The sequence below is a fragment of the Polyergus mexicanus genome, unplaced genomic scaffold, assembly GCF_030449975.1.
Source record: "Polyergus mexicanus isolate NDT 795.1 unplaced genomic scaffold, iyPolMexi1.0 SCAF_1, whole genome shotgun sequence".
Lineage (NCBI taxonomy): Eukaryota > Metazoa > Arthropoda > Insecta > Hymenoptera > Formicidae > Polyergus > Polyergus mexicanus.
In genome coordinates, this window is record NW_027223321.1 from 1,366 (window position 1) to 26,537 (window position 25,172).

The 25,172-nt window shown below is 33.1% G+C and overlaps 2 protein-coding genes and 1 long non-coding RNA gene across 7 annotated transcripts; 1 reads left to right on the forward strand and 2 right to left on the reverse strand.

The window, feature by feature from the left end:
• The first annotated feature begins 975 nt into the window (after positions 1-975).
• On the forward strand, positions 976-4,042 carry Ccz1 (vacuolar fusion protein CCZ1). Of its 3 annotated transcripts, XM_070294047.1 has the most exons (11): positions 976-1,185; positions 1,416-1,601; positions 1,728-1,822; positions 1,879-1,972; positions 2,094-2,300; positions 2,399-2,574; positions 2,658-2,801; positions 2,880-3,025; positions 3,115-3,379; positions 3,448-3,575; positions 3,648-4,041. In XM_070294047.1, the coding sequence occupies exons 2-11, from the start codon at positions 1,527-1,529 to the stop codon at positions 3,698-3,700; spliced, it is 1,383 nt and encodes a 460-aa protein (XP_070150148.1). In that variant the 5' UTR covers positions 976-1,185; positions 1,416-1,526; the 3' UTR covers positions 3,701-4,041. The 3 variants fall into 3 exon arrangements, with proteins under 3 accessions (XP_070150148.1, XP_070149977.1, XP_070150063.1); XM_070293876.1 differs by lacking the exon at positions 1,728-1,822 and having other exon boundaries at positions 3,648-4,042; XM_070293962.1 differs by lacking the exon at positions 1,728-1,822 and having other exon boundaries at positions 976-1,110; positions 3,648-4,042.
• On the reverse strand, positions 3,849-6,920 carry LOC138932147 (28S rRNA (cytosine(4447)-C(5))-methyltransferase). The gene is made up of 7 exons (XM_070293748.1): positions 6,824-6,920; positions 6,329-6,432; positions 6,079-6,221; positions 5,594-5,988; positions 5,152-5,515; positions 4,657-5,025; positions 3,849-4,572 (listed from the first exon to the last, which is right to left on the reverse strand). The coding sequence occupies exons 2-7, from the start codon at positions 6,426-6,428 to the stop codon at positions 4,108-4,110; spliced, it is 1,836 nt and encodes a 611-aa protein (XP_070149849.1). The 5' UTR covers positions 6,429-6,432; positions 6,824-6,920; the 3' UTR covers positions 3,849-4,107.
• An 8,043-nt stretch (positions 6,921-14,963) lies between these two features.
• On the reverse strand, positions 14,964-24,880 carry LOC138937699 (uncharacterized). 3 transcript variants are annotated; one of them, XR_011447557.1, is made up of 3 exons: positions 24,792-24,880; positions 23,175-23,279; positions 14,964-15,166 (listed from the first exon to the last, which is right to left on the reverse strand). It is a non-coding gene; the product is annotated as an uncharacterized lncRNA (long non-coding RNA). The 3 variants fall into 3 exon arrangements; XR_011447556.1 differs by having other exon boundaries at positions 24,352-24,873; XR_011447555.1 differs by having other exon boundaries at positions 24,343-24,873.
• Between the last annotated feature and the right edge of the window lie 292 nt (positions 24,881-25,172).

A 25,172-nucleotide genomic window follows, 5' to 3' on the forward strand; every position in this document is an offset into this window, starting at 1 on the left:
TAACCCTAAACCCTAACCCTAAACCCTAACCCTAAACCCTAACCCTAAACCCTAACCTCATTTGACTTGACTTAACTTGACTCGACCTAAACCGTTTCCGACTTACAGACAAAAAAAAAAAAAAAAAAAAAAAAAAAAAAAAAAAAAAAAAAAAAACATCCCTTAATCTTTGATTAGATTCTAATATTCTGATTAGATTCTAATATTCTGCTAGGGGATAGTAACGTTTTATATATATATATATATATATATATATATATATATATTTTTTTTTTTTTTTTTTTTTTTTTTTTTTTTTTTTTTTTACAATAATATCTATTGTGTATAATGTAAATAAATATCAATTTTCAGTATTAGTAGTGTATCAAAATATAATTTCTTTATTTCGATCGAATTCATATCATTCGTCATGCTATTAGCAGCAAAAATCTGGAATCTATCTCATTCAGATTTCTATACAATGATTTCATTCAGATTTCTATACAATGATTTCTATGTAGACGCAGACGCTCGACGCTCGATGCTCGATGCTCGATGCTCGATACTGGATGCTGCCATATAATAGCACCTTTACTTTTAGAGATTCTATCTCGCAATGCTCAATCCAATCTAGGGTGTGTTCCGATTCCTCACCCGGGTGCACCCGATATTATGGTATACGTGACATATACTATAATATCGAATGCACCCGGGTGGGGATTTGGAACACAGCACTATATGTCTATGGTTCTATGCATAGACATAATGTATCTAGACCGTGCGTATAGTGGAGAGCACACACTTTTACATAAACGCATAACCACAAGCATAAGAAAATTTATTGATCTATTTTCTTATGCATAACGAAATTGACCAATCAATTTCCTTATGCTTATGATTGTGCGCTTATGCAAAAGTGTGTGCTCCCCGCTTTTGTCTTTATTTATGGAGGGGTGGTAAAGATGCATGTAGAAAAGGACATACTCCGTTTCGTGCCTCTTGCGTTCTCTCTTGCATGTAGCATAGCGTACTCTTTCGCTATGCTACATGCGAATGAGAGAGAGCGCATGGGGTACGGAACAGAGTATGTTCTTTTCTACGTGCATCTTGGCCCTCACTCTTCACCACTCGGTCTAGATATACTATATCTATAGTTCTATATGTTGAAAATTCATTTATTTGTCAAAGATAGGTTAATTTGTTGCTGTCAGTTGACATTTCAATGAATAATACCGTCATATTTTAGGGCTTGAGCAGAATAACTGACTTGACGATGTTTTATGATTTAAGTCTTTGTCTTGAAGTAACGCACAATACTGTACTACAGTATTAAAGTCATAAAATATTGTCAAGTCAGCTATTCTGCTCAAGCCCTTACGTTACAGTACCTATTTATAGTTAGCTATACTTTATTGCTTATTTTTTGTCAAAGATAGGTTGATTTGTTGCTGTCAGTTGATATTTCAATGAATAATACAATCATATCTTACGTTATAATACATATTTGTAATTAGCTATACTTTATTGTTTATTTTGAAAACAATAAAATGACTTCCAAGTCTGAAGTCATGTTGGAACATTTTTACATTTTTAATGGCACATACGCTAAGAAGGAAGGAGAGGCGAGTAAATGCAAAAATATATATGTATATATGTAAAAAAAAAAAAAAAAAAAAAATATTTTTTTTATTTTTTTTTTTCTCCTAATCATTAAAATATATGCTGTTTTATAATAAATGTGTCTATAGGAAGAAAAGAAAATATTATATTATTATCCAGAGAAAGATTTAGATATTCAAATCAAAAACATAGGACTCAGCGAAGCAATAATCAAGTTTACAGAGTATGTATCACAGTTATGTCTTTCTATAAAAAATATTACTATAATGATTGTTACAGATCGTTTAATCCCGGCCAATCTTGTGATTATTGCCACACACACAAAACACGTCAAATATACTATCAACCAGAGCCTAATTTTTGGATGGTTATGGTAAATATATTGTAGACCAATATAATAGATTATATATATATATGTATGTATGTATGTATGTATGTATGTATGTATGTATGTATGTATGTATGTATGTATATATATATGTATCCCTGCATAGATTGTTGGTATACCATACATTTATAAAGAAGGAGACGGTAACAAATATCAAAATGATGAGGTATCCAGTAGCATTTGCCAAGCTATATTGAAACAGACATACATGATGTTTAGATTATTCATGGGTTCCTTTGAAACGATTATTAATGATCCTGAATGTGGTTCTGTAATGTTATTGAAACTTAAGCTTGAACATTTTTATTCAAGAGTAAGCAAATGTACATTCCTGTTACTATAAATTGTATATATTTTGACACGTTAATATGTGTCCTTACATCTAATACATTTCTTTTTAACTTGTTTCAGTATCTGCTCTCATTAAAGTTAAATAATAGCAATATTTTAGATATTTTTCAAGGTTTACAATTTTTACCTCTTGACAAGATCACATTTCTTAGAGTACAATGTTTCATGAATCTAGTAGAGGCTATGTTTACGCAAATAAAATACACAGCGTTTCTTTATAATGACCAGGTTGTTTGGTAAGTTAAATGTTTTACTTTTATATTACATCACTTTTACTATGATAAAATTTAAACAAATTTTATGTAATGTATATTCTTAGGAGCGGATTGGAGCCTGAGGATATGCAAGTAGTTTATAATTATTTAGTGAGTACTCTTTTGCCAGCTCATCTTGAAAAAGAGTTGCACGGTGGTTCCATACCTAGGAATTCTCCTTCACCGTTTACAACTTCCCATTACGGAAAGTAAAGACAGATGTACTTTGATTTAATTCAAATGTATTTCGTGACATGGTATCGCTAAAAATATATTTTTGTTTGCAGATTTGTTACCGGACCTGCTAATGTTAATGAGCCTAATTTAATTGGAAAATCACCAAAAGTTTTTATCAATTACTCTACCAAACCTGTATCGCTGTATCTAGTAGTGTATCGAGCTTTAAGTGCTACGATATGTCTCTTTGTTGATAGTAAGTGAATTGTTTAAAATTTAATCTTTTTTTCTTTTTTTTTTTTTCAATATGGAAATTGAGATATTTATATTTTTTTTTTCTTCCAGAAAAAACTAGTTTATTAATTGATTTTTTCAAAAGCTTAGATAGTTTTCTGGGTCCACAGTTAACCACATTAGTCAGCTCTGTAGCTGAGCAATGCTCTAAACATGTAATAGTCACGTCGGAATCCTGTACCAAGTATCTATATTTCAATAAGCTAAATCTAGCTTACAAAAGTACAATACATTTAGATAACAGATGTTGCTCTAATGTTCTTACAACACCTGAAGTGTTGAGAATTATTACTGATATATACAGTGATAGAAATAGGTATATACACACCTTCAAAAATCATAAAATGCATACGTAATAAGACTAATTGATAATTTGATGCTTAGATTAAATGAGGCTGGAGAAATAATTATAAAGACTATAAGTGATTATTGGGTTGTTGGAAAATTATCTAATTTGAGGGAATTTTTTGTTATTATACAGCAGAAAAGTGCAAGTATTATAGAAATTGATGGTAAGTACAATTTATTTTATGATAAACAATTAATATTATGATAATCGGACAAATAATCTTTGTTTGTTATAGATGAAGTGAAGAGACTTTGTGAGAAACAATTAAAAAGTATTTTTTTTCACTAGTGATATATAATGATGTGAATGAAATCACAAACACAGATTTTCTCATTTTTATGGATAAATGAAAAAATTTAGGATAAATAATTTCTCTATAGAATACTACAATAGAACAGGTTTCTGTTTTATTTCGCTAATTATTTAACAAAGGCAATATGCATTCTATGAGATAATATCTTAATTATCGAAAATTGTATACTTTATACATATATAAGAAGTTATTAATTTTCATTATATATGTATATCTTTTTTGTGTTATTCTCTAGTATGGAAAATTAAACTTTTATCTGTGAAATACAATAATATTGTACAGACGGTACATAAATATAGTGAACTAATGCCATAATATATCATATAATAATAATGATAATATAATCTGATTACAAACAAAATTGTATAAATTAATTAAAATGTTAATCAGATGTTTTTTCGTTTGTATTGTTTTGATTAGGAATAACATTGGAGAATTTTTTGAATTTGGCTACAAAGAAACCATACATGTTATGTACATGTGGGTAATATCTTTTAGTTAGTTTCAGAGAAGGATGAAATCGATGTTGTCTGTAGCTCGTTAAACCATCGGTTCCAAATTCTAGGCCAGTGGGCAATAACTTAACGTTACGTTTCTTAAGAGCATAATCAATAATCCACTCATTCTCTTCCGGTAGAATTGAGCAAGTCGAGTATACAATAATACCACCAGTTTCCGAACGAGCATTAACGCAATCTATTGCAGCCAATAACAACTCTCTCTGTAATGTACAACAACGTTGAATATCTACTTCTTCTTTATTTGTCTTCACACTGAGATCCTTCGCGATTACTCCTGTGCCTGTGCACGGAGCATCCAACAAAACTCTGTCAAAGCCTTTCATAATCTGAAAATTGTTATATTTATTATAATTCTGAGAACGATTTTTTATTACGAATTACAAGCACTAGTAAAAATAAAATCATTTTACCATAGGGAATCGTCTTCCGTCATAATTGCAGATTATAGAATTTACAACACCAACTCTGTGAAGGTTGCCAACAACAGCCTTTAATCGATCTTTATTTACGTCGTTAGCGAATAACGTTCCAGTGTTTTTCATGAGTGCGGCAATGTGCGATGTTTTACCGCCTGGTGCGGCACACATGTCGAGAATTCTTTCATTCTCTTTTGGATCTAGCGCCATAATGGGTAAAAAGCTAGCAGCGCCTTGTATAATATAATGTCCAGCTAGATATTCGGGTGTTGCACCCATAGGTACTTGTGAAGAATACACTACCAAACCAACCTTACTCCACTTCCCTATCGGGTCAAGATTAACACCTCTATTTATTAAAGCCTGAAAATATAAATTCAGCATCATAATATATATATATGTGTGTGTGTGGGTGGGGGGGGGGGTGTAAGTTTACTCGTAAGCAAACTCTATAAACATTGATTTATTATATATAAAATATTAATGTACCTCTGCTAAATCTCGTCGTCGCGTTTTCAAAGTATTTGTACGGATGGTCATAGGTCTTTCTACTTCACTTGCTTCTAAAAATTCTAATAATTCATCCAGTGGAAACATTTGCATCGACTTTTTCATCAAGAAATCGTTATAACTGTAATATGTACATAAATCTCGTCGAAGTAATTCAATATATTCAGAACGCGACCTATTTTCCACCCGTAATCTCTTAAAGTCTGATAATACCATAATAATGTCTCGTATTCGTTGCTGAATATCTTTTAAGTTAGTGACACTAGCAAGTTCTTCTTTAGTTGGAAAAGAAAAGACATTTTGATGAGTAATCATATTGTCCATTTCTTCTTGCGCAAGCTTCCTATTTAGGAAAAAAGTAAAAAAAATAAAATTAATAAAAAGAGAAAAAGGAAGTATATTAATTGAAAAAATTACTCACTCTTCTTCTTGTTTTTTCGCTTTTAATCTTTTATTAGCTTTTTCTATTGGAAGAGGATCATCATTATCACTTTCATCATCTGTCTCTTCATTGTGCTTTACTTGTTCATCGTCGATAAGTCCTTCCTCATCACTAAATGTCATTTCATCACTGTCACTTTTTACATTATTCGCAAACTTCTGTTTCGTTTTTTTAAATTTAACTGCAAAAACCGATTGATTGTCATCATCATTCATATCCTCTTCATCCTGTTCCAATTGACCATCTATATCCATCAATCCATCAATATTATCATCAGTTTCCTCCTCGTTATCTTCATTGTGATAATTGTTGTTAACAGCCAATTTAAATTTCTTTTCTTTCTTTTTTTTTAATTTCTTTGATACATTTTCCTCCTAAAATTAATTAATTAAGAGATAACTTTCATATATACATCAAAATTGAGATAGAATAATATATTGCATTTATTATATAAAAATATATACCTTTTTTAATTGTATCTGTTCTTCTTTGATATTGACTTCTTTCTTGAGTAATATTTTTGTATTTTTTTGTAGCTGCTGATTCTTTAGTAATCTTTTCTGTGCCCTTTGTTTCTGTCGATGACTTAACTTATTTATCTCTTTATCTGCAACATGATAAATAAGCTTATATTGAGTAATTTTATGTATAACTTTGTACACGCACACAAATGTTAGTAAAAATTTATTAATATATTGCTATTTTTTCTCATACCTAAAACTCCCTTTGGAAAAGTTGGATCACTTTGCTTTTTGGATTTTTTCCCATGACCGATAGGAACTTGGGTTCCATCAAATTTTGCTTTACGGCCCATATCGCTAATAATAATAAATAAAATAATAAATATAACTATTCAATAGAGGTTTTTGTTTTATATGCACAAACATATACACAGTATATACATATAGGTTCAACATAACTTAATCTCAAATTTTATTTTATAAATAAGTGATTTATATATATTCCAGTTTTTATTTTTTATCTATAAATATAAATCTATTTATTTATAAAATAAAATTTCCAGAACTTTAATTTCCACATGTAGTGTAATTAAAAGATATATCATTGCACGCAATACGCTTTAATATTCAAGGCAAATTAAATCAATAAAATCAAAATTTAAAAAATAACTTTATATATATTATAATTGTAAAATCTGAACAAATTATTTTATCAAAATGTACCGTTAAAATTGCCATGAACACGTACCTCAGGAGCTAAATTCCTCTCTTGTATGTGTAAAGGTTAGAAACAGTTTCAGCCATTGAGTATAAAGAATAACAGGAGCAAAGTTATATAAAGGAAAGTAAAGTCATATATTCATATTATGCATACTACTGAACAACTCATGCATTGCGAAAGACCGCGCGAGCCAATAACGATCTACCTTATGTAGCATCTCTTTTCAATAGCAACTACGCAATTTTTTGCATTGCATTATTGGTAGCCCACGCTCATGACTTAACCCCGTATCAGACTACGCATTGAAAATTAAAGATTAAAGATTGGAATTTGACTAATCAGAACAAAAGAAACTAAAATTTCTTTGTCTTGATTGGTCAAATTTGAATCTTCAATCTTCAATTTCAATCTTCAATGCATAGTCTAATACGGGCTTGATGGGTTCTTGCAGATCAGCGCGATGACGCGATGCGCGGCGTGCGATATCCAATGAGAGCTCTGCTTTTCCAAAAAAATAAAGCTCTCATTGGATATCGCGTCGCGTCATCGCGCTGGTTTGCAAGAACCATAAAGCCCGTATCAGACTACGCATTGAAGATTAAGATTGAAGATTGAAGAATGAAATTTGATCAATTAGGGCAAAGAAATTTTAGTCCCTTTTATTCTGATTAGTCAAATTCTAATCTTTAATCTTCAATTTTCAATACGTAGTCTGATACAGGGATAAGGATAACAATTTCACCAAGTTCGATTAGACGAACCGATGGTTAAAATTAGTAGGGTGGCTAATAGAACATAGAAGTTAAGAAAAATCAAGCATTCATTTCAGTTAACTACCCTGCTAATTTTAACCGTCGGTTCATCTAACCGGACTTGATGGAATTGGCCCTAAGGATGCCATATAATAGAGCTGAATAATTAATACCAGGGTATCGATCATGTAACTTTTTCCCTAGGGCAGAAAAATATAAAGTGAAAAATTTTGCCATTGATTTCAATGCTAATATTTTTCACTTTACACATTTCCGTCCTAGGGAAAATGTTACATGATCAGTACTCCGAGAAACACGATCTTGTTCCTATTTTCTAAAGGCATATTACACTATGAATTGACCAATCAGAGCAAAGCAGCTTGCTGGTTGATTGGTCAATCCGCAACTATCAATCGTAACCCCAATCATAAGTCGAGCCCGCAATCCGTAGTGTAATACTGCCTTAACGTTCCATGTTGAGCTGTGTTCCGATTCCTCACCCGGGTGCACCCGATATTATAGTATAAGTGACATATACTATAATATCGAGTACACCCGGATGGGGAATTGGAACACAGCATTGTAGAAGGAGAAATTCATTTGGATACAGTGCAATTGGACACAATGGCTGCGTTCAGCAGAAAAAGCAGCAACTGTGTAAAATTATTTAATATGATTGGTTCTTGCCCTTAGTTCCTGCCGGATCTAAATGTATAAACCTATCATATAAAGAATTTTACAACAGTTGCAAAGCTGCTTTTTCTGCTGAACGCAGCCAATCTCATTCATATTGATCGATGCCTAGGGTAACCAGCACGATTGACCAATCAAAGAGTCTCATTTTCAACTGGCCAATAAGCATTGTGTCCAATTGATATACATCCCGTTGTAGAGCTATCATTCTATCTTAGAATATATATAAATGGAAGGGGAATGCCTTTGTTTCCCGATAGAAAAACATGTCGGAAGGAAGTAAGAAAGAAAATCATAGTTGCCTCTCTCTCTTGTGAGTAACAGCCTAAAAGTGCGCATGCACGGCTTACCAGTTTGACCCAATGAAAGATAAGATTACATTAGTCACATATGTGTGTACACAAAAGTATGTATATCCTACAGACACGCTGCTTGATGGTGTAGTTACTCACAAGAGAGAGGCAACTACGATTTTCTTTCTCACTTCCTTCCGACGCTTTTTAGCCTGCTTTTTCCTTCCATTTATATATGTTTTAAGCATTTCATCGACGTATAATATGGATATGGACTGCGCTCAGGTATAGGAAAATATGACCGACCGAAAGAAGGAGATGCGACTGGAAGGGATGTTGTGCGTTATTTCAATGTGCGCTATTATGAGATTCTACTGTATATATAAAAATACGCTTACATTAAAAATATTTTACAAATATGAAATTAATATCAATTTTTTAAAACATTTGCAACAATACACCGAAAAAATATTATTAAAGAGTTTTTAAAATAATATAATAATTTAAGTTTTTGCTAATTGTGTGTGTGGTAGTTGATAATATTAAAAAATATGATTATCAATAAACATAGCGTAAAATTCCAAAAAATTCTAGCTACTTACTTTTGCAATGTTTAAATCAGGGAAAAAATTTGATGGCACACGCGCACATCGCGTTCAAGAAAAAGTTTGACATTCATGACAGAATTTTAAAGTTTACGCCTGCGAGAATATGAATATTTAATAGCAGCTCCAGAAGGAAACGAGCGGTATACCGACGAACGCGATTTGATTTTTTTCACGCAACGGTGATATCTAACAGCCGCGCGGTAATGTAATTTACATACTACAAAAAAGAAAACATTCATCTCTCTCTTCTCTTCGTCCTCGCGACCCCAAAAGCATTTCAATTATACGAGATTTTTGTATTTTGCGATTATATTTCGCTACTAGAAGAAATGTTTTAGTTATCTGAATATCGTTATTTTATTTTAGTGAAATAGCTGCTCCAATTCGCGTATATAACGTACTTTTGTGAGAAAAGCAAAGATAGTGTCATACCAATACATGATAAATATATCCTATCTCTAGTTTCTCTATCTTTTGATATCAAACAATTCATATAAAAATAAAATATCTATAAATTACATATTATAAAACTGTAATTCATTATATGTATTATTTTGCAACGTTACATCAGTATTATAATAAAATATTATTACAATATAATATTATTACGTACATGTGGCTTTGCATAAGAAATTTCCAATATGTTTGTATGTAAAATTATATCATATGAAAGTATAAAGTATCTTGCAAACTATCCAAATTTCGGTCATGCTACCTTTATAACTTTTTACGTCAAATATTGCGAGGTATCGATTTATGATGTAAACAAATTAGGATGGTTCCATTCTACAAAATGAAGATTACCTTGAAATAATCATCTGACCTTGATTTAAAATCAAATGAAGATTGCCATTAGATGGTCTCTTCAATACCGAACAACTTTTGTCTGTACATATCGTTGATTTGATCTTATTTGCGAAGATAAAAGGTGTGATAGATTAAAATAAGACACCCTATATAAAACTTGCAAAAAACGATTACTAGTATAAGATTCAAAATATAAAATTTTTTTATCACTTTAATTTCTGATGCAATTCCAAGGAATTTAGAATATTAAGCAGATTGTTTAAAATGAGATAAATAGGAAAGCAATTGTTCCTAAAAGATATTTAAAAAATGGCTTAAAGACGTCTTATCGTTCTTTCGAGAAAAATCTTATAAAATAAAATTTTTATTGTTAACGCGATTATGAATTCTCGAAAATTCTCCAAAACTGATATATGCAAAAATGCCTTCGTATATTTCTATACGTTACATCCGATACTGTCCATTACTGTCTCGCAATGTTGCATCAAATTACATACTACATATAAACAACGTAGACATAATCGCGGTAGCGTAACAACGATCACGACTTCAATTAAAATCGGTCGTTCAATTATTTGGCTATCCCTCAAGCATGAGTCAAGCATTGTTTAAGGCAAATCTTACGATACAATTCGATTATGCAGACATGTGTTTCGTAGGACACCATCGAGTTAGAATTCAACTGGGTGTTGTGCCTGCAAATCGTTAGCAATAATTAAGCTTTTTCTATGTAGCCAAACTAAAAGTCCCCGGGACAAAATCTGGAGACTAAAAATTTCCAAACTTTCCGATATACGAATAACGAATAAAGAATTTTATTGTCCAGAAAAGCAAATTATCCGATCGATCATAATTTAGCCGTACGACTGAGTTTTTAGAAGGAAGCTTTGAAGGAATTATTTTAATTGGCCGTAAAAAATTTGATCGTATCATTTGTACTATCAGTTGCTATATTCAGTAACCTAATGTCAAAAGAGAATATCCTTTCGTAAAGAAATAATCTAATAAAATTAGCAAAGTTATATATCTATGTATAATATGAATATATTGTTTCATTATTCGTTACCGTAATTTGTTTCATTATTGTTTGCAGCATTCTTCCGTAGGATTTGTTAGTAATATAATGTATAATTTAAGAATATTTGCAGCATTATTTATTTTCACGTCTTATTATGTATTACATTTTGTAATACATTTTTTTCATGCCTCGCACACGCATATCTCGATAGATTTAAAATATTTTCACTAAAGATATCAATTTTATTATATTTTTAACTATAAAGTTTTGTATCGATTAAATAGAATATAGATAAAAAAATAATGCTATAAGTATTTTAGATAAATTTCAGCGAATATAGCATAGTAGAACTCTATCTTCTCTTTTCTTTCACTTAAGGACAACACCTATCTCTCATAAATGTGCACTTTGCGCATGAAGATGGAGTCTTTTTCATAAAAGTAGAAATAATAAGAAGTAAAACATGGGGGATTAGGAAAAAACCGTACTTGCTATGGAAACGACTTTAAATGGATTTGCTTGCAGCAAAGTGAGCTCAGGTCAGTCGCAGCCGATATAATCGCCAGAATCCATCCTGTTATAACTTATGCAAGTCCTCGCATAATCCAGGAGCGTCCATCTTCTGTGTTATACATTTTCAGAGTGTACCATCAACGCGTTGAACATGTAAATTTAGTGGCGCTGCGCGGATTTTCATTTCAAACGAAGGCAATGACTATACGCGGGTGTAAAAATTTTCCTACGATGGATATTCATGGCTATCGTCAAGCGCACTTACAATAAAATTCATTTCGTGTATACATGAGACGTCTTAACCTTGCATTAATATAAATACATTTCAGAATTTTCTTCTTCATGTCCTCCCACTGATAGATTCAAAATATTTTCATAAAAGATCTAAAAATTTTGAAAGAGATTCAATAAGCGCGAATATAATTTTAATAAAGCATCTACAAAAATAATGCATAATAAATTTTTCAAATTAAAAATTATAAAAAATGTTTGCAGAATTTTGTTGGTATTTTTTATATTATTCCGCACTTCTATATTTCTATATTTTCTATTATAATAATCCATGCATTTTTATTATGCTCATAATTTCTTAAAGATTTTATGACAGGGATTTATGTGATTTATGATTTTTTATGAATTTCATGCAAATCGATTCGATTCGATACGGTTCGACCATAATTTACGATATATAAAATGGACGTATGCATGCATATGCTAGTATATGTTCGTTGCAATAGCAATTCCGCAAATTATTCTCGTTATGCAATCGCTTCTAACTTGATTACATATTAATTTACAATTATTATTAAGTGGAGCATATATTTCATTTAGAGATTGTGGTAACTATAATGAAGCGTTAACTAAATATACGAATTAAAATATGATTATATTTCTAATTATTACGTTTGAGTTTAATCACCAATTATGTTTCTGATTTACAATTCTGTCCAATTCTGAATTGAAAAATCAAACTTTAAATTAATATGTAATATATGTATACATATACTTCGCTTCTAAAGATTATATATTCTAATCTAATATTATATTATATCTAATCTTATATTATAAGATATATACACACACACACACACACACACACACACACACACACACACACATATATATATATATATATATATTCAAATATGTATATTGTATATACACACGCGCGCGCGCGTGTTATAAATTATATATAGCATGTGACGATAAGAGGATAAATGGTCGATTGTGAAAAATTTGTTCCGCGGAGAAGATGCAGAAGATAGAGCGGGTATACAGATTGTGCGCGCTCTCTCGGCAGGATAAGCTTTCCTGGAAATCGCCAATAGTTTTTAACATTTGTAAAAAAAGATAGGAGAAACGCATTCTCGAAATTCTCTCAGGTCTTCCACTTGATACTATTTCCTTTCTTTTCCTTACCTACGTGCTATTCACTTAGCTATCCCCTTCACTTTTTGCCAGTCCTTCTTGTGCCCGGCTCGCAAGTTTACGTATTTTCTATCTCTGCTTATACACCTCGTCGCGGTGCTTTTATCTCGCTTTTATCTTTCTGGTGACCGAGAGAGAAAGAGAGATACGACGTGACACTCTTGGATGAAGAATTCACCATAGTCTTGTTTGGCCCTTAAAGTAAAGTTTAAGCCGCATTATTGAATCCAATCGATCCTTCTTTCTTCCTCTTTCCGCTCGCTACAATTATTTCTTTAGTACACATTCAGTGTTTTTTTTTTTTTAATTTTCTTTTTACATACTTTATTGTTGCTTCGACGTGTTTATCGCGTTCACACGATTATTATTATCACAATTTCTCGGACTCATCGCTATGGACAAGTATTTAGTTCTTTTTATCGCGCTCCTAGCTCCCGCTATCTTTTTCACGTCTCCATTTATAAACTGTTTCTTTCGGTTTATTCTCGTCTTGCAGTATCCTCGCTCTATTAAAACTTTGCGTTCCTTTGTCTCTAACTTTGCTGCACGCCGCACCTCATTTCTTCGTCGTCCCTCTCATTTTCCGTGTATCCCATCTCCCTTATTTGATCTTGCTACCACCTCGCTACTTTTAGTCCATTCATTCTCTTTCAAGTAGTTGCATGTATCATTGTTAACCGTCCTCTTTTCACATCGCCTTCTTCTCCACTCGATACCGATCTCTGTATTGCACAGAAAATATAATTTCTTTCGTTTTTTATTCTTTGTTTGTGTGCTTTCCTTTTTTAATTATTTTTACATATTCAATGCTTCAATTGTTCCCCGTATGTTCTTTCACCATCGGCATTATGGTTTTTGATCTTCTTGCGTGTGTGTATAATGTTTTGTTTTCTACATTTTTTCAATAAGAAAAAGAAATATTCCAAGCAAAAACCGCTTTAAAAATTGATTATTTGTAAATTAAGATTTGCAGGAGGCTCGCAATAAAAACAGGACGGAAGAAAGAAAATTTTTACATCTCATTAATATCAATACTATTTATTAGATAGTACTACTCATCGATACTATTTATTTAACAACTCCTAAATAATCTCGCAATATTGCATACTCACAACTATAATCTCGCTATCGTGATAAGACGAATTCTTATAAATCGTTAGGATATAGCTTGTAACTAGTCGCAAACGTAACAACAAAACATACACGCATAAAAATACACATATACGCACATACAGGTTCACACGAGGCGTTGAGGAATAAGCAAAGATACAGACAAAGGGATGATCTATATACATACGGGATGCGCCTAATCTGCATTCGTTTTGACTTTTAAATTTTGCGACACGGATTTTACAATGGGACAAAATGGTGGGAGAAGTGAAAGGATGGAAAGGGAGAGAAGGAGGAGAGGGGGGGGGGGACAGCGGAAGAAAAATACATAATGTCTAATGCACAGACGCCACTGTAACGTTGTAGTTCGGTACAGATGCGTTGCTGACAATGAGATCGATGTAGATTTGCTTAAGAGGTCAGAGAGAAACTTCCAACTCATTTTACACGGTCGGTCCGTCTGCCTTCGCTCCTTCATCTAGGTTCGCCCTCACCTTCCTTCACCCCTTTCGCGTTTTTTTTTTTTTTTTTTTTTTTTAAATTTATGCAAGCGTGCTCGCGTTAGAAAGATTATTGCTTATCTCGTAAATACCCATTCTTTTGAAATGCAAAAGGGGGATTGTGTAAAAATAAATTATACGTTGCTCCTTAGGTATAGTGTGCGTCCGCTTTTATTACGGATAATAATTTATACGTTTGAATGCGGGCAGAGAAATTTAACTGAACGAACGTAATAAGAACATGCGTAAGTATTTGCATCTCGACTTTATTTTACACGAGATATCATTGAGAAAAACAAGTTGGATTTTTAATTAATTCCTTTTATTAATTCTTCATTTTATTAAATATAGTCAAATTGTATCGATAGCGGAAACTTGCAACTTGATAATAAAATAATACTATAAGATAAAACGAGAAACATATATGTTGTTTATTCATACTTTTACTTTATCGTATCGATATTTACATAGATTTATATTTATATAATAGACTAAGCACTCTTATGACAACTGATGAAAAAATTGAAAAATAAAGCGAGGTAAGATGTTTTCTCCGTCACATACAGCTCTGAAAAGAGGCGATGTAGAGAAAACAGGCAGGTGAGAGTGAAAATGTAGGCAATCGCTTCTTCTTTTTCCTTTTTCCATCTGCAAAATTGGACAAGGAAAACATGTTATTCTCTATTATTCTCTCTTACAAAATTGATTTTAAGCTACCAATGAAAGCTCATATAAATCAATGAATGCTCATCGGCGTTAAAATAGCGTTGATAGCGTTGATGTACCCTAATCTTCTCATTTAGGCGAACGGTAACAGACGATGATACATTTTATCGAGATATTGTTTATACATGTTTGTCATTTTTTTCCTTTGAGCATATAAAGCGCTACGTAAATCTTAAGGCCCGAGCACAGACTTTTGCGTAAGTGCATAACCATAAACATAAGGAAATTGATTGGCCCATTTCTTTACGGACCAATCAATTTCTTTATGCTTATGATTATGCGCTTATGCAAAAGTTTGTGCTCGGGCCCTAAAATTCTATCATTTCAACAAAATGATAGTGATGGATGATGTCTACTGATAGAACTTTAGAAGTACAAATTAAAATTGCAGCATTTACCGTATACGTATGAGGCTTTCACAGCGATATTGCGATTTATTTATTCACAAAGCGCGCACAAAAAAAAGCGAATTTGATATTTCATCGCAATATATTATATCTTCATCTCGTGTTATAATTATTAATAAGCGTCAAATATCATAGAATTTGATATTAGAAAAAAATGTGTTAAATAATATATAATATTAACTTAATAATATATAATATAACATTAATTTAATAATATAATATTAATTAATAAGTTTCACTGTTGCTTTATCACCTTGTATCACATTTCTTTTACGTTCTTTATTGTAAATGTTATGCAATTTTAAGTTCACTCCTTTTGGCAAACTTAGGGTCAATAATGATGTTATGTATTCGCTCGCTTTAATTAAAGCGAAACGACATTGTCATGTCTAATATTTTCTCCCGTCACGTTATATTTATGAAATTAAGACTATATATATATATATATATATGTGTATATGTATATATAACGTGGCTTACGTTAATATTGTTACGCCTATTAATTAGCAAAGTTGCTTCATAACATAAACTGCAAACTTTATCCCTAAAGAGGTAGAAGACGTTGGGGCGAGGGAACGGAAGCTTTTCTTCTTTTCCTGCTCTGCGGCCAGCTCGAGTCAACTGGTTTAAGTAAGTCAATTTCCCCGCTATTTTATTTTAGCGCATTAGATGAAAAGTTACACCGTTTTTACACTGCCGGTACAGAAAATCCTATCGAGCTGTTTCCGCCATTCTTACGGAAATTGAGCTCGACGAGAGATACTCAAGTGCACTTTCTTCAAATATTCTCTAAAATCTTAATTAATCTAAATATCTAACAATTTTGTGTGAACGCAGTCAAAGGGATTATTTTAAAATATATTATAATTATTGATGCAAATAGGACTGTAGAGAATTAATCTGATTTAATTTCGTAATGTGCTAGAATCTACAGGTTGTTAAAAAAATAATCCCTTACTCGTTTACAAATGCTTAGAGGAAGTTAAAAGGAACATTTTTAGTCAAGCCACTAAGGTTTGCAGGTTCGTTGTTTTCGCGCTTGCATAGATTGTATTGAGAGTCGCTAGTTGTGTCTTAATGGTCGTAATTATCATGCATTTCTGCGTCACACATTGCCAGAGCTGTTAGATGTCCCGTTTGTGATCAAGCAGCGAATGTGGTTTCAGCATGATCTAAGGTGCCCCTGCGCATTTTGAAGTAACTGTCAGGAAATTCCTAAATGAAATTCCTAAATTGACATTCCTAAATTGTTGGATTGAATCTGTAGCTTGGCCATATCGATCACCTGATCTTACTTCTGGATATTCTATGGATTTCTTTTTGTGGGGCGAGGGGGGGGGGGGAGGAGGGATAAAATATTTAATCTAACGAGACCCTAGTAGACATTGTAGAGAAGCTAATCGTCCGTATTGCTACAGCTGCTACGATTGTATACGAAACTCCTTATATTCTTGACGAGGCAATCCGTAGCAATCCAGGCAATCAATGATACGCAGGTGTCAACTCTGCAATAATATGAATAGCAGACAATTTCAACAACTTTTGTGAAATTATCTTTATTTATTTTTAATTGTTGACTTTTTTAGAGCAAAAATGACGCGTCCGCGATCCTTGATGACTTAATAAACAATATTCAACTTTACTTTCTCTGTCATCCCTAAGAGTTTGTAAACAATCTTTTTTTTAACGCGTTTAATATGTTGCGGTTATATTAGCAATAATTTGCTCGAAAGCCGATCAATCGCGTTCAAAAGCAAATAGACAAGCGTTGCAATAGACGAGAATAGGCAAGAGCAGAGAAACCAAAACGAAGGAGACGACGAATAAAAGAGTCGCTCAATACATTTTCTTTTCAGCGTACAAAGCAAAGTTTCTCGCTTCGGGTTGAGAGCTAAGACACATCGTGCCGCTTTCTCTCTCTTCTCTTTCTCTTTCTCTTTCTCCCCTTTCCTCGCAAGAAGGAACGCTCTACGGGAAAACGCTATGTCATCCTATCGAATCGCTTTGTCTGCATCATGCCGAGGTTGACGGCCTTTTAACACAATTTTTCAAGCGAATCGCCAATACAGCTCGTAACTTCTCTTTTCTCCCTAGAGGTTCTCTCTCTCTCTCTCTCTCTCTCTCTCTCAAAAAAAAAAAAAAAAAAAAAAAAAAATTGATAAAAGAAAAGGTAGATATCAAAAACATGGCGATGGGAATAACGAAGCTAAAAAAAGGAAGCAAGGGAACAGTGATCATGGGTTGTGAAACTGGAGAAGAAATGAAAACGCTGAAAGCCACAGTGCAGGATAAACTAGGAGAAAATTTCAAAGTTACGGAATCACCGCAGATGAAGCCTAAAATAAAAATTATCAATGTCAGCGAAGAAGAAATGAGATTGGATGATGATGACTTAATAACTACAATCAAGAAGCAGAATAGAATTGATGCAATAAATGATGGATTCCAAATGCGAATAGTGAAGAAAATAGTTAAAGAAAAAAGAAATGATAGTAATCAACTTAGAAGAAACGAAAAAGAAGAAGGTTCGATAATAATTGAAGTAGATGAAGAAACGCATGAATTGATGTTAAAAAAAGGGAAACTAAATGTAGGATGGAGAAAATGTCCTATATTCAATCACATTAATGTTAAAAGATGCTTTAAATGCTGGGGATACTATCATATTGCAAAAAACTGTACGCGAGATGAAACATGCCACAAATGTGCGGGAAATCATAAAGCGATTGAATGTACGGCAACAAAGAAAAAATGTGTAAATTGTATGTTTAAAATTCGAACATACAACCTGAAGATAAGTGATGAACACGACGCCCTTAGCCCAGAATGTCCAACATTTAAAAGGGCGATACAGGAGGAGAAGAGGAGAGCCGGCTGGGAAGATGCGAAATAGCAACTACAGAAGGAAGCGGAAATAATATTGTATACAAACGCGCAAAGTTTGATGGCGCATAAAGATGAGATACAACATCAGATTATGAAGAAAGTAAATCCAGCATTCATAGCGTTATCAGAGACAAGATTGACCGCTGAAATTGAAGACAGTGAAGTGAACGTGCCAGGTTATAGTATAATTAGATGCGATGCTGAAAATAGAAATACAGGAGGGGTTGTTTTATATATAAGGAATGATGTTAAATATGAAATAGTATTAGTAAAAAAATTAGAATCGAATTGTTGGTGTGCTGCGATTGAGGTGAAAGACAAATTGTATAGAGGAATAATAATGGTAATATATCATTCACCGAGTGCATCGCATGGTGATTTCGTGAGATTTCTGGAGGATATAATAGAAGAGTTAATAATACGGGGAGAATGTATGGTAATAGGAGACTTTAATATAGATATTATGTTAGATTCGTTTTATACAAGGAAGTTACAAACGACAATGTTGAGCTTAGGCATGAAACAATATGTAAATAAACCGACGAGAATTACGAAAGATAGTAAAACAATTATAGATTTAATTTTTGCTAATAATAAAATAGAAGTGCAGGTAATACATGAACCTAAAATAACGGACCATGCGTGGCTAAAAGTTGAACTGAATGCGAAATATCAGTGTGAGAGCGAAGAAATTTGTTGATAGTATAGTAAATGCGTTGGACGCTACAGCACCTAGAAAAAATTTTAGAATTCCGAGAATATGGGAAGGGAAAAAGTGGTTTTCGGATGAAATAAGAGAAGCAGCGGCCAAAAGGGATGAGGCATATAGGAAGGCATTGTATGATGACACGGAACAAAATTGGTTGCAATTTAAAATTGAAAGAAATACAGTAGTTAAATTAATTAAGACAAAGAAGAAGGAATATTATGAAAATATGATAGATCTTAATAAAGAAAATCCTACATCTATGTGGAAAACACTAAAAGAAATAATTAGGGGCGAACCAGGAGGTAAGAGGGAAGTAGAGAATATAGATTTTGAAATATTAGACAGTACTGAAGGATGCAATATAGCAGATAAATTTAATTTATATTATATACAAAGTATTAATAGTATAGTAAAATCTATAAATGGGAGTAAAACTGGAAATGCATGTAAAAGAATTATTTATGTTATTGAAAACGAGGGAATTATGGAAAATTTTGAAATGATTAGTATAGAGCATTTACAGGAAATTGTTATGGGACTACCGAAAAAGAAAGGTACAGAGGAGGGAATAACTAGCGATATATTAAAGACAGCATTTTGCGTAATAAAAGAGGAATTTGTTGATATAATAAATAATTCTTTGAAGGAAGGTTGCTGTCCAAAAGGTTGGAAAACGTCTACAATAATACCGATTCCAAAAGTAGAGAAAGCTAGAAAAGCAAGTGAATTTAGGCCTATAAATATGTTACCAATATTTGAAAAAGTGTTAGAATTAGTAGTTAAAAAGCAAATTGAAACATATTTGGAAGATAACTGTATTATAACAGAACATCAGTCGGGCTTTAGAAAACAGTATTCGTGTGAAACAGCGATTCAAACAGTCATTGATGAGTGGAAATTGATAGTTAGTGAGGCAAAAATGGTAGGGGTAATTTTCATGGATCTTAAGCGAGCCTTTGAAACAATAGATAGAGAAAGATTATTAGAGAAATTATATCAATATGGAATTAGGGGAATGGTTATAGAATGGTTAAGATCATATTTAAAGGATAGAACACAGCAGGTTCAATTTAACAATAAATGGTCTAAATTAATGACCACAGAATATGGAGTACCGCAAGGATCTGTATTAGGACCTTTATTATTTATAGTATATATAAATGATATAATAAAAATCTGTCCAGAAGGATGTAGTATAAAAATGTTTGCAGATGATACGTTAATATATGTAACTGGAGAAAGCAGCGCGGAATTAGAGGGCAAAATGAATATGGCATTTACTATAGTAGAAGAGTGGATGAATATAAATAAGTTAAAAATGAATGCAGGAAAAACGAAATATATGATTGTTAGAAGTATAAGAAAAGAACTGCGAGGTAATATAACATTGAAATGTTTGGATGGAACTGAGATTGAACGTGTGGAAATAATGAAATACCTAGGTATAATTATTGACGATAGACTACGATTTAAGGACCACTGTGATTATATGCTAAAGAAAATAGGGAAAAAAACGAGTTTTTTGAATAGAATAGGTAATTATATATCGGCATACACTAGATGTATTGTATATAAGACAATTATAGCACCTCACTTTGAGTATTGTGCGACGCTGTTAATTGATATGGGAGAAACACAGCTGAGTAAATTGCAAAAAGCACAAAACCGGGCCATGAGGATCATATTGCAATGTGATAGACATACCAAAGTGGAGCGTATGCTGCAAGCGCTGCAGTTTATGTCCATAAAACAGAGGCTATATTATAATGTGTGTATATTTATTTTTAAGGTTTTAAGGAACATGTTACCGGAGCAATTAAGAAATAGGTTAGAAATTGTGGGAAATGAGAGTGAAAGGCAAACACGACAAGCTGGGGATATTGCAATAAAATATCGCAGAACAAGGAGTGCGCAAAAGAGTATGTTTTACGAAGGAGTGAAAATGTATAACGCCTTGCCAGCTGAAATAAAGCGGAATGAAAGAATTGTGCCGTTTAAGCGAATGTTAAAGGAGTATATTGTAATTAATGTAAACTAGATTTGTATTACAAATAGCTGAGAAAGCTAATAAAGATCAATCAATCAATCTCTCTCTCTCTCTCTCTCTCTCTCTCTCTCTCTCTCTCTCTCTCTCTCTCTCTCTCTCTCTCTCTCTCTCTCTCTCTCTCTCTCTCTCTCTCTCTCTCTCTCTCTCTCTCATTCGCTTTTTCTTCTTATGCCCTAAGTTGAATGGACCGATCTTTTGCCGGGACTCGTCCTGATGCATCGCGAAGATCAAAAGGCGCGTTCGGCACGAATAAACATTGTGTACTTTGGTACTCGGTCCTCGTCGACGAACTTATATGCCGCGCGCGTGCATCTTTTCAAAGTTGCGGGAGCGTAAGAGCTCGTCTAAGATGCAACTTTAAATGCAACAGCGAAACTTACTTATTGACGAATTCTCCTCCTTTGACTTCTTCTGATTCCTCGTGCGAATGTCATCTTCATTCGTGATTACGCGAATTATTAAAATACATCGGCGTAGGTATTTTTATACGTGGTGTTTTTAAACATGTATGATAAAATTTGGAAAATGATTTGTTGGGTAATTTCTTGAAGAAAAATTAATATACGCCAATATTCTAAACAGTATAATTTTCAAAGTATAAGGTATTAAAGTTTTATCTCCGGGACCTTAATCTTGGCTCCTTTGGTCTCCAGAATTGAATCCCTTGAATTTTTTCTCTGGGATTATTTAAAATCTTTAGTTTATGGTATCCCAATTGAGAATATTGAAGATTTAAGAAATCGCATCATGCGAAACAATTCGTAATACACCTGGTATTTTTGAATGTATTTGCCAATCAATTAGAAAAAGAAGAAGATTCATGTATCATGGAGATACTCATTTCCGACAATTTCTATAATTTTGTTCTTATGAAAATATATTCTTTGAAATCTCATTTTTTTTAACCTTGAAAAAATATGATTCGAAAATTATGCCGTTTAGGACATTGCTGTACATGAATTTATAAACTTATCTTCAAAAAATTACTCAAAGAATCACTTACCAAAATTTTTTGCACACACATGTTTAGGAATACTCTGCATATACAGCCGTGTCAATCGAGAAAATTCCGAAATTATTCTCGAATGTATTTGTGCGCCTTTCGCGAATGCTCGATAAGAAATCGTACAACGTACAACTCATACACTAAATATATACTCTCTCGCGATGAAAGGATCTTGCTTACTTTACATGACGATACAGGTTATATTCGATGACATTTTCGGAGCGCTCGATCTTACAGTCTTTCGTCTCTCCCCTCCCCTCCCCTCCCCGTCCCACCCATCCCTAGCCAAACAATCGCTCACCCTTTTGTTATTCTCGCACTTTCGTTCCTGAACCTTTTGAGCGCCTTTACTACTTTGCCAATCGCGGCGTTTTGAATGTGTCGACATAATAGTTTATAAGCTCACGTAGTGCGACGCGACGACGTGACGAACGTCCAACTAAATTAAACTAAACTAAAGCGCGCCGTTGCTACGATATGCGAAAGAGGAAGAGAGATAGAATCGAGGTAACATATTACACGTTACCGAAAATGCGTCTACGGCTTAGACTCGCGCGTCCTACCCGGACTCTAACTAACGGGATGCAATTAATATCTGTCAATTTTCAGAATTCAATATTCTACGCTTTGCAACGTCCGACCTGAAGTTGTAACGAGCGTACTGCATGCAAGGTAACGATTTGTTAATACGACCGGGAAAATAATAAACAAACCTTTTCGCGAAAGAGCATTGAAAAGGTACCTATTGTCAATATCTTAGATTATCGAAATTTTTTCAATAATAATTAAGTAGCCGAAATAATTGTAGATCGGTTAATGATGCTTCGACTTAACTTTCTCATGTAACATAAAGTTGGCTTATTGCGATTTCTTACTTGGTTTCGCCCGTCGTGGCCGCATCCTGGTAACGGATATTCGACATTCTCGCCATGGATGAATTCCTCACTCGATTTTCCATCATCATTTCCTCTCTCCTTCACCTAGGCGAGAGGGATTCATTATCACACCATTGTTCTCTCTCCCTCTCTCCCGTTGTAAAAAACAGATATTAGTAGTTCCTTAACCAATATACGCGATGACGTATGCATAAATTAGAGAAATAGTTATATGGAAGGTTAGAGAATGTGTTGCGCTTATAATTTATAATTCTATATCCTCAACAATCATAAAAAATTATCTTGTCTTTAGACTAGCAAATAAGAATAATATTAGATAAAAAAAATGATAATAAAACATCTCTAATATTTTTTAATAAATTGCCCGATTTATTAAAAATTTTATTAGTTTTTTGAAGAATTTGTTATGTTGTGATTTAGCTTAGGCAACTGAGATTTAAGCAATGCATGCTTAGTAGGCGTAATTCAACTATGTTTAACGAGTTATTACTGTTTTCTTTCCGTATTTGGGAGCAACAAGTGCCTTTTTTTCTTGTAAAATCACTAACGGAGGCCGATCGTTATCTACAAGATTAATCGATCGTCTAGCACGGCGGAAGAGCTCAGTAAGCGGTAATCCTAGAACGTAACGAGGCGAAATTTTGTTAGCCTTAAGAAGGTGCAAAGATCGGCATTCGCGAATGTCTACTTCAAACTCCGTAGCATGGTGTAATAATAGCATCGGACCCAATTGCCCTAACAAAATCAATATTAGAAAAAAGAATCTAATCTGGAAATTGTCGTTCTGCGACAATTTGTCGAAAGCGCCTAATTGGAATATAATTACGCTCGTCCGCAAGATTTACATTTCAGAGTTGTGCATAAATATGTAAATATATACTAAATAGTATTATCGTTAACTCTATCAATATTTATAGTAATACATGGGTTTTATATACTAATTAAAACGAGAACGTGCGTAGCAATTCTAGTGAATACATACATTGGCACCCGCGTCCGATCATCGCGCATAATTATCAATATAATCATTACAATAATTTATGATGATTGTATATGAGATGGCATTGTGTAGGGGAGAATATGAAGGGACACACACACACACACACACACACACATATCGCACGCATCAACGTCTCGGTATGTATACCATAGATACATTTGACCGACGGTCCGGTTCCATGCACGCAAATTTTATTGCGCGCTCCACTTTGAAGACAAGATCCATGGTATCCGTGAGTCGTGAATACGTTAATCCCCGTGCGAGAAATTTCATCGAAATACCGCGCGAGCAAATATAACTTTCCATCCATGACGTGAACCTTTAATAAACTTGACTTCGAACAATTCTCACTTTCGTCGAACACTTTGGAAAAGAGTTTCAGTGGCGGCTAACTTGTCAACACAAGAAGTCCTGGCATCACACGATATTGGTTTTATGTGAACAAATTTTTCTCACAGCCTTCATAAAGGATTGCAAACAAGTTTTGCGAAAATTTAGATGCGCATATGCGCATGTATGTGAATAATGTTATGAATAATGTCTAACATGCTCGTAGAATATATCCATCCGATCCGAAGCATTCAATATATACATACGGAATGTTTACGCATCAAATCTCCATCAAAGAGTCTACTATTAAAAGTAACGTCGGCGACGTATTGGGTCAGACCATCGCGTTACAAAGTTGAAAAATTTTTGATTTTCTATTCCTTGTGGAACATCATTAATCATGGTAATTAATGTCTCTTTGTGGTTAGTTAAACAAGAGGTCATTAATTACCATCATTTGTTATCTATTATCGTAGTTATAATCACAGTAGTAGTATAATCATTAGTACTATAATTATAGTTATACGAGGTTAAAGCTGGGACTCTCTATCGCATACTACTTCCGTTCTTGTTTGCTTTATTATGTAAACGTTATTATTTTATAATAATTTCGTTTGGACTATGCATAAAAATAATTTTTCGAAACA

Coding starts and splice junctions, on each gene's coding strand:
- Ccz1 (XM_070294047.1), top strand. CDS start 1,527: ATGACTTCCAAGTCTGAAGTCATGTTGGAACATTTTTACATTTTTAAT. Junction 1,823..1,878: donor GCAATAATCAAGTTTACAGA/GTATGTATCACA, acceptor TGATTGTTACAG/ATCGTTTAATCCCGGCCAAT. Junction 2,575..2,657: donor TATAATGACCAGGTTGTTTG/GTAAGTTAAATG, acceptor GTATATTCTTAG/GAGCGGATTGGAGCCTGAGG.
- LOC138932147 (XM_070293748.1), bottom strand. CDS start 6,428: ATGGGCCGTAAAGCAAAATTTGATGGAACCCAAGTTCCTATCGGTCAT. Junction 6,222..6,328: donor TTTTCCAAAGGGAGTTTTAG/GTATGAGAAAAA, acceptor ATCATGTTGCAG/ATAAAGAGATAAATAAGTTA. Junction 5,989..6,078: donor AACAGATACAATTAAAAAAG/GTATATATTTTT, acceptor AATTAATTTTAG/GAGGAAAATGTATCAAAGAA.